The sequence below is a fragment of the Oncorhynchus keta genome, chromosome 37 (assembly GCF_023373465.1).
Source record: "Oncorhynchus keta strain PuntledgeMale-10-30-2019 chromosome 37, Oket_V2, whole genome shotgun sequence".
NCBI lineage: Eukaryota > Metazoa > Chordata > Actinopteri > Salmoniformes > Salmonidae > Oncorhynchus > Oncorhynchus keta.
This window is the reverse complement of record NC_068457.1, coordinates 489,097-503,182: the sequence shown is the minus strand read 5'-3', so window position 1 is coordinate 503,182 and position 14,086 is coordinate 489,097. Positions and strand designations below refer to the sequence as shown.

Sequence of the window (14,086 nt, the reverse complement as noted above, 5' to 3'; positions counted from 1 at the left end):
TTCAGTCTTACAGATGTCACATCTTAATATTACCCATTTCGTCACAGGAGGAAAATAATCCTGCAGCAGGAGGATTTGAAGAAATATTTAAATATATAATCGCTGCCAGTGGGCAGCTGGATGTGGTATTTGGAGGCTATACAATTCAATACCGTACCTAGAGGGCTATGGTTTGTGGAAGACCGCAAATCAACCATACTTGTCACGTTCTGACCTTTATTTCCTGTGTTTTGGATTTAGTTAGTATGGTCAGGGCGTGAGTTGGGTGGGCAGTCTATGTTTGTTTTTCTATGATTTGGGTATTTCTATGTTTCGGCCTAGTATGGTTCTCAATCAAAGGCAGGTGTCATTAGTTGTCTCTGATTGAGAATCATACTTAGGTAGCCTGGGTTTCACTGTGTGTTTGTGGGTGATTGTTCCTGTCTCTGTCTTTGCACCAGATGGGACTGTTTTGAGTTTTCACATTGCTTGTTTTTTGTAGTCAGTTGTTCATGTGTACCTTAACGTGTTAAAAAGAACCATGGACAATTACCACGCCGCGTATTGGTCCTCTGATCCGTTTCGCCTCTCCTCTTCGGAAGAAGAGGAGGAAATTCATTACAATACTAATATCATCAAGTATTCTCACAGCTTCCTACAGAAATCTTGCTTGTTTGTAGGTGACCAAATACTTATTTTCCACCATAATTTGCAAATAAATTCATTAAAAATCCTACAATGTGATTTTCTGGATTTTTTTTCTCATTTTGTCTGTCATAGTTGAAGTGTACCTATGATTAAAATTACAGGCCTCTCTCACCTTTTTAAGTGGAATAACTTGCACGATTGGTGGCTGACTAAATACTTTTTTGCCCCACTGTATGTGAGAGTGGATTCTCGGCCCTCAATATCACAAGAACTAAATACAGGCACATACTGTGTGTGGAAAATTATTTAAGACTGAGACTCTCCAAAACAACCCAATATTGCAGATTTATGTGCATCCTTTAAAGCACACCCTTTTCATTAACCTGTGGTGAGATATTCACAATTGTCGAACAAATAAGGTTTTATGTAAGATGGTTAAATAAAGAGCAAAATAATTGATTATTATTATATTATTAGTGCCCTTGTCCTGTAAGAGCCTTGTCACTTCCCACGAGCCTGGTTGTAATAAACTTATATGTTTAATAAATGTATCGCATAGTGTGTGGCAGGCTTACAATGATGGCAAAAACACACTACATTTGAGGGTGTGCTAACCTTGGTGCTAGAGCGGGTACGCAGCTGGAGGTTGAATGTTTGAAGGGGTACGAGAGTATAAAAAGTTTGGGAACCACTGCCCTGGACCCACTACAATTCGCATACCGCCCCAACCTTAATCGCACTCCGCACTGCCCTTTCCCACCTGGACAAAAGGAATACCTATGTGAGAATGCTGTTCATTGACTCCAGCTCAGTCTTCAACACCATAGTGCACACAAAGCTCATCACTAAGCTAAGGACCCTGGGACTAAACACCTCCCTCTGTAACTGGATCCTGGACTTCCTGACGGGCCGCCCTAAAACATTTCTGCAGCGTTGAAGGGGTCCAAGAACACAGTGGAGTCCATAATTCTTAAATGGATGAAGTTTGGAACAACCAAGACTCTTCCTAGAGCTGGCTGCCCAGCCAAACTGAGCAATCGGGGAAGAAGGGCCTTGGTTAGGGAGGTGACCAACAACCTGATGGTCACTCTGACAGAGCTCTAGAGTTCTTCTGTGGAGATTGGAGAACCTTCCAGAATGACAACCATCTTTTCAGCACTCCACCAATTAGGCCTTTATGGTAGAGTGGCCAGACGAAAGCCACTCAACAATAAAAGGCACATGACAGCCCGCTTTGAATTTGCCAATAGGCGCCTAAAGTTCTATGGTCTGATTCTATGGTCTGATGAAACCAAGATTGAAGTTTCTGGTCTGAATGCCAAGCTTCACGTCTCGAGGTAACCTGGCACCATCCATACAGTGAAGCATGGTGGTGGCAGTATCATGCTGTGGGATGTTTTTCAGTGACCGGGACTACGAGAGATTCTTGATGAAAACCTGCTCCAGAGCACTCAGGACCTCAGCCTGAGGTGTGGGTTCACCTTCCAACAGGACAAGGACTCTAAGCACACAGCCAAGACAACACAGGAGTGGCTTCCGGACAAGTCTCTGAATATCCTTTAGTGGCCCAGCCAGAGCCCGGAATTGAACCTGATGGACATCTCTGGAGAGACCTGAAAATTGCTGTGCAGCGACACTCCCCGTACAACCTGACAGACCTTAAGAGGATCTGCAGAGAAGAAAAGGGAGAAACTTCCCAAATACAGGTGTGCCAAGCTTGTAGCGTCATACCCAAGAAGACTCGAGGCTGTAATTGCTGCCAAAGGCGCTTCAACAAAGTACTGAGTAAAGGGTCAGAATAAGCCATGGGCGATTTATCTATTTGCAAGCATTTCGTACAATAGAAATAAAGTACTTCCTTGTTTATCACGCATACCACACACTTTGAATGTTGGTGTAGCCTACTGACATATTTTATTCGTTTCCTATTTATGTTATCCAAAAGTGTCTGGTATGGTCATTTCTTATGAACATTGGGGATAAAATAACCCTGGTCTGTCCATATTGGAAATGTGTAACTAAATCAAACCCATATCAAGTCAGTAGGTCTATATGTGCATACTGAATGCAGTCACCCTAACCGCTAGACCACCCCAGACCACTGTTGAACTACATTTTGAGTTCATTCATAACCTTCGGATACACTAGAAACTTGTTTGTCATAGATTAGTGGAGACCTATATCCGTCTTGATTGTATTTTATTTCACCTTTTATTTAACTAGTCAGTTAAGAACAAATTCTTATTTACAATGACCGCCTGCACCCGCCAAACCTGGACGATGCTTGACCCTATGGGACTCCCAATCACGGCCGTTTGTGATTCAGCCTTGATGCATCAGGAACATTCTCTATGGCAAAATAGTGATCGAGTTAAGATCTAACATCTGTATCAGTATCGACATATGCCTCAACAACCCACTTAGCAATCGTTCTCTCTGCGTAGTGTTTTGGGGAACACCGTTGTGTTGGAAAGATAAACACAAAACACTCAGAAGCCCAAGTTCCATTGCTAACATGAAACCGGGCACAGTATAATAAAATTGGGGTTTAAACGCACAGGACAACAACTGTCCATCACCGGCAAATCCCTAGGCCAAACACATTATAGCAAAACAATAAAAACATCCAAGCTTACTGTATGTACAGTAGTTTTCCCACTGACTTTATGTACCAGTTCAGTTTTATATGCTCGTCTCGTTTCTGTAGACATAGTGATGCATGTTAAAATGTCTCATTGAATTGTCTCACAATAACTTCACTCTTACAACTATTTTCCCCTTAGACTTTAAGAGGTGAGTGGGGCTCTAAGTTCAGGGAATGTTTTGTCCAGATCACTGAGCTCTTATTTGACCCTGGGTTCACAGTTGACTTGAGCTGTCTGCCTAAACACCAGGGTGCCAAGAGTTTAAATTAGACTTTCTCCTAGAGGTCACGGCATCAGGAGCACAGACCTACTGTTTTTTTACACCATGCATGGCTACATAAGGCATGAAGTAAACAAAATGCACTCCAACAGTTACGAAACTAGGGCAAAATTACTGTTAATGTTGTCATTGGTAAGTCGTTGTTACAGTATTAGCATTGGTCATTTGGAAAAGCACAGTGGGTAGCCTAGAGTTAAATAGTTTAATTAAACTTTATTTAGTCATCTCAGTAAGTTTGAATTTATTGTATTCCACACAAAAGGAGCAAGATCATCCCAGTCCTGGCATGTGTCCCTCCTGTGCCTTCCCAGCGGTTCCTATTTCAAAGGGGGGTGGGGTCTACACTTGCACTGTCATTGCCTGTATTTTAATACCTGCATGAGCCTCCATTCCTTCATTCCATGACAGAATACCAGTTGAGACGAGGCAAAAACCTCACAGGAACACTCAATCCTCCCAGCTTCGTGACTTGAATCTTGGATACCTTTGCTTTTACTTGGACTTTTTGTGAGTCACAACAGGCATTTTGTGTGTTTTAAAAAGTTGCATTTACAGCAGTAGCTTACCTGTTCCATTCCAACGGCCAAGGTTCCGTCCTACCCAGCATCATTCCCAGGAGAGTGAGCAAATCCCCGGGTGGGTACAGGTGAGTAGGGTCCATGGAATTCTGCAACGATGCTGAAAATGTAATGGAGAGAGCATGTTTTTTTTCAGCATTCACTGACTGCATATCTATAGACCAGTATCAGTGTGTTTTGTTTTGCTACTCTATAGGCAAATAAATATTTTGGTCAAACAGGCAACATGACCCAGTAAGGAAATGTCTGTCTGACCCTTCATTAGCGGCACTATGGGATTGTCATTTCTGATGTTACCATCATAGGTATAATAAGAGTTGCCAATATGAAGTCTATCCCTGAGGTGTCGCTAATTTATATACACCTATACTGCTCAGTCATATCAAAGCTATGTATGCACTACTGTGCAGTCACGGTAGTCTACACTTGAAGATAAAAAATGATTTGTAGAAAAACTATTACAAATATTTACAACTTATGTTGTTAGTATTAGTGTTAGGCAAATGCATTACTGTAGTAGAAATTGCAGCAGCAGTTGCTGGTAGCCTATCGGTTTGTGTTGGACTAGATAATGATTATCTTTAAAGAGTTCATTGGGATAGGATGGAATTAGTCAAATCTATATTTGCCAATCTGTGCTTATTAGGCTAATGGTTTGATAAAATGATATTATTAAATTGCAGTTTAAAAAGTATACATTAAACAAAACTTGGCTTACACTATCATTTAGTACAATTCATTATTTAGAAACTATCATCAAACAGGATAATATCCAACAAACCCACATCTCTCAGTGAAATTGTGTATAATGAGAATTGCGGTTAGTTTAAAAAACAACAAGTGATTTTATATGACCTGGTTATCAATGCAACATTGTGTATTGTAGAGTGAGTATATTGAGGGTGCTAACTGCCGGTATGTGTGGGTGCACAGTGACTGCCTGGAGAAGAAGAGGCAGGAGAAACTGCTAACAGTAGCAAAGTCCACATCTGCTTCCAATCGAGAAGGAACAAGAAGCTGCTGTGTCTTAATCTGAATATGTGCTCAAGCTGTCACTCAACTCCCTTCCAGCCACAGAGCCAGCCACAACTGTCTATTCTCTTCACTCACTATGAATGTGTAGCTCACTCTCCCTTCCTCCCTCTCTCCCCCTTCCTCTCCCACCTCTTTCTCCCCTCTTGTAGAATTTACTTAATTAACTTGGTGGAACTTGATGTGCACCAGATTCATTCATGTAGAAATTAATTGACCAAATTTTGTCTTGTCTTTTTGGGTGGGTAGAACTCATTAGAATAATACCAAGCATATTTCGCAACCTTACCTTAACAACTGCTGGCTTAGGAACTGGAGGAGAAGCTCATCGGTGAGAAAAAAGCCACACAGGAAAAATAGTTTTATTACTATATTTATATACTATACTATTCACTGGTGTTTTTGCACGAAAACATTACAATGAACACTGTGCTATTTCCTGTTGTGTTTTTGCTGATATGACTGTAGTGTTTTTGCAGACATTAGTGTAGCATACTGTAGTCTGTTTATTTTATTCTTTTATTATCCTTTTTTATGATCTTTTTGGGGATTTCTCCTTGAAGAAACCTACCGGACAAATACTAAAATAGCACATTTTCCATAACCTGTAAGTAGGTAGGACTGGGGAATGAATGGCTAGGTTCAGTTCTTCTGCTCTTTTCTTTAACCTGTAGGGAACAAAATATATAGTCACAAATATGAAGGAGGGGAAAGGGCATATGCAAATTGTATAGTATTCTACAGTATACTACAACATTCTATAGTTAGCACTACACAATCAAGGGATAATACAATGTGTAGTATAGTATTCTACAGTATATTTAAAAAAATATATAGTAAGCACTACATGATTGAGGGATACTACAGTGCGTAGTATAGTATTCTACAGTATACTACAAAATTCTATAATACGAACTACACATGATCGAGATATACTAAAGAGTATAGCATACTACAGTTTACTATTATAGAATGCTATAGTAAGCACCATAGTATTTTTTTGTAAACAGGAGTATTTTGTTATGTGGGGCAGATGGGAGCATAAAGCTCCCTACTGAAATCTTCACTATTACCATCCATTGTTAATGTCAAGATCTTGGAAATGAGCAGACCAAGGCGCAGCATGAGAATAGTTCCACATATTTGTTTAAGTTAAGTGAAACTAACAAAATAACAAAACTTACAAAGACCGTGAGGACGTAGTGCCCAAACACTACGTCTACCAGCTGCCTCTAATTGGGAACCACACAAACCACCAACCTAGAAATCTATAAACTAGATAACCCCCCCAGTCACGCTCTGACCTAAACACCATAGAGAACCGAGGGCTGTCTATGGTCAGGGCGTGACAGTTAACTGGAAATAAATCTTTTGAATGTAAAGAAGTGTTTCATTTAGTAGCTAGGACGAACACAACTCAAAGAGCTAGAACTGACACAATGAATTAATTTGGGAGGTACTTGAGTTTAAACATGATTACCTGAAAACATTTTTGTCAATCTGACATAGTAATTCATAGTTATTATTTCTCAATTCAATAGGTGACTCTGGGATGATGTCCTTCTAGGCAGAGTTGCAAAGAAAAAGCGATCTCTCAGACTGACTGATAAAAATAAAAGATTAAGATGGGACACAGACACTGGACATAGGAACTCATCCTGAAGGCCAGCATCTTCATTGTTGACGTTGAGACTGGTATTATGCGGGTACTATTTCATGAAGCTGCCAGTTGAGGACTTGTGAAGCATCTGCTTCTCAAACTAGACACTCTAATGTACTTGTCCTTTTGCTCAGTTGTAATGTACTTGTCTTCTTGGGCCTCCCACTCCTCTTTCTATTCTGGTTAGAGTCCGTTTGCACTGTTGTGTGAAGGGAGTAGTACACAGCGTTGTACCAGATCTTCAGTTTCTTGGCAATTTCTTAGAACAAGGATAGACTGACAAGTTTCAGAAGAAAGTTCTTTGTTTCTGGCCATTTTGAGCCAGTAATCGAAACCACAAATGCTGATGTTTCAGATACTCAACGAGTCTAAAGAAGGCAAGTTGTATTGCTTCTTTAATTAGCACAACAGTTTTCAGCTGTGCTAACAATTGCAAAAGGGTTTTCTAATGATCAATTAGCCTTTTAAAATTATAAACTTGGATTTTCTAACACAACATACCATTGGAACACAGGAGTGACGGTTGCTGATAATGGGCCTTTGTACGCCTATGTAGATATTCCATTAAAAATCTGCCTTTTCCAGGTACAATAGTAATTTACGACATTAACAATGTCTAGACTGTATTTCTGTTCAATTGTCTGTTATTTTATTAAATAAGGCAAAAAAATTGCATTTTTTTCAAAAACAAAGGCATTTCTAAGTGACCCCAAACCTTTGAATGGTAGTATATATATATATATATATATATATTTAAAATGGGAATCCCATTCTTATCAATAGGCCATAATGGATTTTGGCCCAATAGGCCTGGCATATTGCCACGTTTAAGGAGCTTTCCGTTTTGATTGGCTTATTTTGCCTAAAAACCTTTAGGACTACCTATATAAAAAAAACTGCATCTCTGCCCAGCCTGGCAAAAGTGACCAAAGGGATGTTAAGCATCCCCAGTGGCTCTGCAAGTGTGGATGATATTCTCCGCTGCTGGCCTGCTCTCCTGCTCTCCAATCACCATAGCATGAGCCTGAAGCCACAGACTGGCCAAACTCGTGTTTTAAAAATTAATTCAAAGGCACTAATAAGTAATTTTTTGTTTAATTTGTATTCAATTTTAAGTACGTCACAGCCTATATGTGCAATTTATAGACTATAGTGATTTAATGCAAAGAAATGTTTAAATGCTGAGCACTTTCCAAAAGGATTTCCAACAGCAGAACTCCGATCACATACTCTGGTAGTGGGGCACACTGAAGCTTCTTTGTACCTGCACACAGACACATGCACAGGGTTACGGCAGGAGGCTTCTAAAACACACATCTAGAGTTATTTCTGCACTGAGTCTGGGAGGAGAACAAGTGAGACTGATCAAGTCCATAATGCATAAGGCTTTCTCTGAGCAGAATCTGGGCTCTTTGCGAGGTCCTGATCCATCTTTGTCATCACACTTAGTTCTGTCTGTATCCCTCTTTTCTTCTTTCCATCTCTCTCTTGTTATCTATGAAATTAGTCTGTGGGATTTCACATACGTTTTCATATCAGAAGGATTCATGGCTCATGTCAATTGGCATCGGTTTAATGGTTCACTAAAACTTAGCTGCCAAGTAGGCATAGCACACTCCACAGTTGTTTTTTGATGTGGTATCTTTCTACTCTCTCTGAGGAAGCTTCCATTGGGCATTCACAAATTGACCAAAATGAGGCTAATGAATTACAACAAGCACTTTTTCAAGGTACAGCTATCTAAGTGATAACGATAAACCTCACCAGGACCCCTCTCTCAGGACCCAAGAAAATAAGTGCTTTTTGTAATGTCCCAGACATTGCTCTTTTCCACTGATTACTCTTGTGCTGCGTTTGAATCCCTTGCATGTGGTGATTTGAAGGTGCAGCTGTCAGGATAGGACTGACTCCTGTATACCTCCGCCATCTTTGTGGCGTCAAGAGTTTTTATGGCAGAGCTGGGCAGGAATGTGCTGGTGGTAAAGTACCCATGGATGTCTCTGACATGTTTTGTTTTGTATTCTCTCATTGCAGTGCAGTGTGAAGCCTGCCTAAACCCAGACCAGCTCCGACAGGTCCAGCTCCCAGCCCAGCACCCTAAACATGAGACAGCTGTGTGTCTGTGTATCTGTTCTGCTAGTCTTGGCCACCCTGGCTGTGGCTAGGCCAAAAGCAGGTTAGCCAAATCCAACAGTGAAGTAATAAAATTACCATGAATGCATTGCAGTTCGGCACACATTCAATTGCTTCTTACCTCAAAATGTTGTGTCAGATTCAATTAGAATGAGATCTGGCTTTGCAAGGAAGTTAATGAAATTGAAACAAAATGACTGTTTAATTGTATGCTTATGCCGTAGATAATTTCATATTCATGTAGCTTGTGATGAATTTGCAGCTGATTTTCAACTAAATTCCAATCCAGCACCGGAGCAGAAGTGCAAGTCTGGCCCAGTGGACCTGGTGTTCATTATTGACAGCTCTCGCAGTGTGCGACCCCACGAGTTTGAGACCATGCGCAAATTCATGATCGACATCATCCACACCCTGGACGTGGGATCGAACGCTACCCGGGTGGGCCTGGTACAGTACTCCAGCCAGGTCCACAACCTCTTTTCTAATTCTCAATTTATCTGTGTTTTTACACCTTAGTGAAGGACTACGCTTGGAGAGGGAAGATAGTTCTTGGCATGTATTTCTTATCTTGTCTTCCATTTCCAATCGTAGTTATTGTAACTCCACAAAGTCTAGAGAACTATTACTAAAGGCTAAAAGCTTTTGCGATGCACATGTTTTTTTTCCTAGGGTTTAATTAACTGAAAAGTTTTTTTCACTCAGTTGTACCTAAATATAGATAGTTAGACATGCAAACCCTGCAGATGAAGAGGTGACTGATACTTTGTATGCTTCTATGACTCTAGGTTCAAAACGAATTCTCTCTCAAGACCCACGCAAAGCTGCAGGGCATGGTGAAAGGCATCAATGAGATCATCCCCTTGGCACAGGGCACCATGACGGGCCTGGCCATCAAGTACGTCATGAACCATGCCTTCACGGCAGCTGAGGGTGACAGACCCAAGGTGCCCAATGTAGCTGTCATTGTAACGGACGGACGGCCCCAGGACCGTGTGGCGGAAGTGGCGGCCGAGGCTCGGGACAAGGGCATCGAGATCTACACAGTAGGCGTGGCCCGGGCGGATATGACCTCACTGCGCGCCATGGCATCGCCACCCTTCGAGGATCATGTCTTCCTGGTGGAGTCCTTTGACCTGATCCACCAGTTTGGCCTGCAGTTCCAGGACAAGCTCTGCGGTGGGTTGGGTTGATATGTAATATTATTGAATTATCATCAAACGTGTGTACAGCAATATGCGCGATGTAAGCAATTATCAAGATACCACTCAGTTTCAATCAAATTGAGAAAATCACACTTTACTGTTGCTGAAGTGTCAAGGTCATCAGTGTTCACAAAGGTATGTATTCGTACCTGAGACTTAAAGCTTGTAAAACGTTTATCCGTTAATTTGTCCTCATAAACTCAACTCATTTTCAGCTCTCGCTATAAGTTACATCCTTGGCAGCACAATATCAAGAATTTAATTCTAATTCTAGCTTTTGGGAACTTGATCATCTTCCAAAACAGTATGAGCAAATCCTTGATATTTCCTAATGTCAATGATATGAGAGTGATTGAAGGTAGATTTCTTTGCTCACCTGCTGGGGTTCCAGGGATGGATCTATGCCTGGAGTCTGACCATGGCTGCGAGCACCTCTGTGAGAGTTCCCCTGGCTCTTTCCACTGCCTGTGTCGGCCAGGGTACACACTCAACAAGGATTCCAAGACCTGCATAGGTAGGCTGTCCATTGGGCTAGACATGAGACAACTTAATAATTTTTTAAAATTAATTAACGATATATAATGTCAGTCAAGTGAATGCATAACTCTAGTGTATTCATTTTCATCACTTGAATTTAATTTCATCACTTGAATTTAACAGTAACTGGGCCTGGTTCTTGTATATGCCAATGGGAAATGTGTAAGAAAGTTTTAATTGTGAGCATGTAGCCATGTATCTATTCAATATGCATTGTGGAAGTTCAGCTTTACAGCGTCATTGAAATTTAAAGGCAATGTTCTAGCTTAAGTGGGGACTGAATTCACGGTAAGCGCTGCATATGTCATCTCAAATGGAAATTATCTTCACATTTTTATCACAGAATCTGAAACGATTCCGATTGAATAGAGCCCTAGGTCAAGTTAGGATTCAGCAGTTACTGATTTACCATCAACCGTGATTTTTGTCTCTTTGTATGATACAGCCATAGATCTGTGTGCTGAGGGAAAGCATGACTGTGAGCAGAGCTGTATCTCCTCCCCTGGAGCCTTCACCTGCGGCTGCAACATTGGCTACACCCTCAACAACGACAAGAAGACCTGCACAAGTTAGTGAGGCCATCATAGCATAATCCATCCAAATCCATAGACCAGTGGTCACCAACCTTTTCTTGGTCAAGAACAGTTTGAGTCAAATTGCAAGCAGGGATATACTGCTCAGATTTTTTTTAAACATTACTTAAAAGCCTATGAAACATTAACCAATTAAAAACAGTTATGTAACAATGAGGTTTGTGCAGTAGGCAATAGGCCGAATACATTATCACTGCATATTGGCTATGCTTGAATTACCCTGCCAATGTTGTTCTTCTCAGACCATTTAGACATTATTTTCAAAAAATTTAGGTATATACCTAAATCATATGTTTTATTACTTCCGAGGCACAGCTGAGTGAGCATAATAATTAATTTATAGGAACACATTGCTATACTCATTTATTGCAGCTGCAGCGCTGGTTTTAGCCAGAATGTAATTATTTATTTTTAGATTTTTTTTATTATTATTATCATTTTTTTCTCACAAAAGTAGTGCACTGGGCTATTAATAGTCCTGTATTAGCAGACCGATATAACGTCTGCAGTATGGGCAAAAGTATTTTCCCAGCATTGTGAAACACTGAATTTGGCCTTGCTGCTATTAGCCCATAGAAACACTTTGAATAACAGCTTCTTACATGGATAAACAGACAGTCCCCCCAAAAGTCTAAACGAAGTTTATTCTGAAGTGTCATGAAACCTTTTTTTTGTATGTATTTAACCTATTATTTTAGGCTCTAAACTATCTCCATATACAGTGCCTTGCGAAAGTATTTGGCCCCCTTGAACTTTGCAACCTTTTGCCACATTTCAGGCTTCAAACATAAAGATATAAAACTGTATTTTTTGTGAAGAATCAACAACAAGTGGGACACAATCATGAAGTGGAACGACATTTATTGGATATTTCAAACTTTTTGAACAAATCAAAAACTGAAAAATTGGGCGTGCAAAATTATTCAGCCCCCTTAAGTTAATACTTTGTAGCGCCACCTTTTGCTGCGATTACAGCTGTAAGTCGCTTGGGGTATCAGTTTTGCACATCGAGAGACTGACATTTTTTCCCATTCGTCCTTGCAAAACAGCTCGAGCTCAGTGAGGTTGGATGGAGAGCATTTGTGAACAGCAGTTTTCAGTTCTTTCCACAGATTCTCGATTGGATTCAGGTCTGGACTTTGACTTGGCCATTCTAACACCTGGATATGTTTATTTTTGATCCATTCCATTGTAGATTTTGCTTTATGTTTTGGATCATTGTCTTGTTGGAAGACAAATCTCCGTCCCAGTCTCAGGTCTTTTGCAGACTCCATCAGGTTTTCTTCCAGAATGGTCCTGTATTTGGCTCCATCCATCTTCCAATCAATTTTAACCATCTTCCCTGTCCCTGCTGAAGAAAAGCAGGCCCAAACCATGATGCTGCCACCACCATGTTTGACAGTGTGGATGGTGTGTTCAGGGTGATGAGCTATGTTGCTTTTACGCCAAACATAACGTTTTGCATTGTTGCCAAAAAGTTCAATTTTGGTTTCATCTGACCAGAGCACCTTCTTCCACATGTTTGGTGTGTCTCCCAGGTGGCTTGTGGCAAACTTTAAACAACACTTTTTATGGATATCTTTAAGAAATGGCTTTCTTCTTGCCACTCTTCCATAAAGGCCAGATTTGTGCAATATACGACGGATTGTTGTCCTATGGACAGAGTCTCCCACCTCAGCTGTAGATCTCTGCAGTTCATCCAGAGTGATCATGGGCCTCTTGGCTGCATCTCTGATCAGTCGTCTCCTTGTATGAGCTGAAAGTTTAGAGGGACGGCCAGGTCTTGGTAGATTTGCAGTGGTCTGATACTCCTTTCATTTCAATATTATCGCTTGCACAGTGCTCATTGGGATGTTTAAAGCTTGGGAAATCTTTTTGTATCCAAATCCGGCTTTAAACTTCTTCACAACAGTATCTCGGACCTGCCTGGTGTGTTCCTTGTTCTTCATGATGCTCTCTGCGCTTTTAACGGACCTCTGAGACTATCACAGTGCAGGTGCATTTATACGGATACTTGATTACACACAAGTGGATTGTATTTATCATCATTAGTCATTTAGGTCAACATTGGATCATTCAGAGATCCTCACTGAACTTCTGGAGAGAGTTTGCTGCACTAAAAGTAAAGGGGCTGAATAATTTTGCACGCCCAATTTTTCAGTTTTTTATTTGTTAAAAGAGTTTGAAATATCCAATAAATGTCGTTCCACTTCATGATTGTGTCCCACTTGTTGTTGATTCTTCACAAAAAAATACAGTTTTATATCTTTATGTTTGAAGCCTGAAATATGGCAAAAGGTCGCAAAGTTCAAGGGGGCCGAATACTTTCGCAAGGCACTGTATATGGAGATAGTTTAGAACCTAAAATAATAGGTTAAATACATACAAAAAAAAGGTTTCATGACACTTCAGAATAAACTTCGTTTAGACTTTTGGGGGGAGGAGTAACAATAAAGGAGTAACAATAAAATAATTGTAGCGAGACTATATAAATGGGGTACCGGTACTGAGTCAATGTGCTGGGGCACCGGTTAATCAAGGTAATTGAGGTAATATGTACTTGAAGGTAGAGGTAAAGTGACTATGCATGGATAATAAACAGAGAGTAGCAGCAGCGTAAAAATGGGGGTGGTCCGGGGAGCCATTTGATTAGCTGTTCGGGAGTCTTATGGCTTGGGGGTAGAAGCTTTTAAGAAACCTTTTGGACCTAGTCTTGGCACTCCGGTACCTCTAGCAGAGAGAACAGTCTATGACTAGGGTGGCTGGCAATTGTTTGGTATAGAGGTCTTGGATGGCAGG

General features: G+C 40.7%; 1 protein-coding gene across 3 annotated transcripts in view; it reads left to right on the top strand.

The window, feature by feature from the left end:
* The first annotated feature begins 3,936 nt into the window (after window positions 1–3,936).
* The window catches only part of LOC118370033 (matrilin-4-like), a 62,542-nt gene continuing 52,392 nt past the window's right edge, over window positions 3,937–14,086 (top strand). The window contains exons 1-6 of one of the 3 annotated variants that reach the window (XM_052498955.1): window positions 3,937–4,188; window positions 8,857–8,998; window positions 9,218–9,420; window positions 9,741–10,131; window positions 10,549–10,671; window positions 11,140–11,262. In XM_052498955.1, coding sequence (XP_052354915.1) covers window positions 8,926–8,998; window positions 9,218–9,420; window positions 9,741–10,131; window positions 10,549–10,671; window positions 11,140–11,262 — 913 coding nt within the window. In that variant the 5' untranslated portion in view covers window positions 3,937–4,188; window positions 8,857–8,925. Of the gene's footprint in view, window positions 4,199–8,856; window positions 8,999–9,217; window positions 9,421–9,740; window positions 10,132–10,548; window positions 10,672–11,139; window positions 11,263–14,086 lie in introns of all 3 variants that reach the window. The other 2 variants (XM_035754788.2, XM_035754790.2) reach the window with 2 other exon arrangements.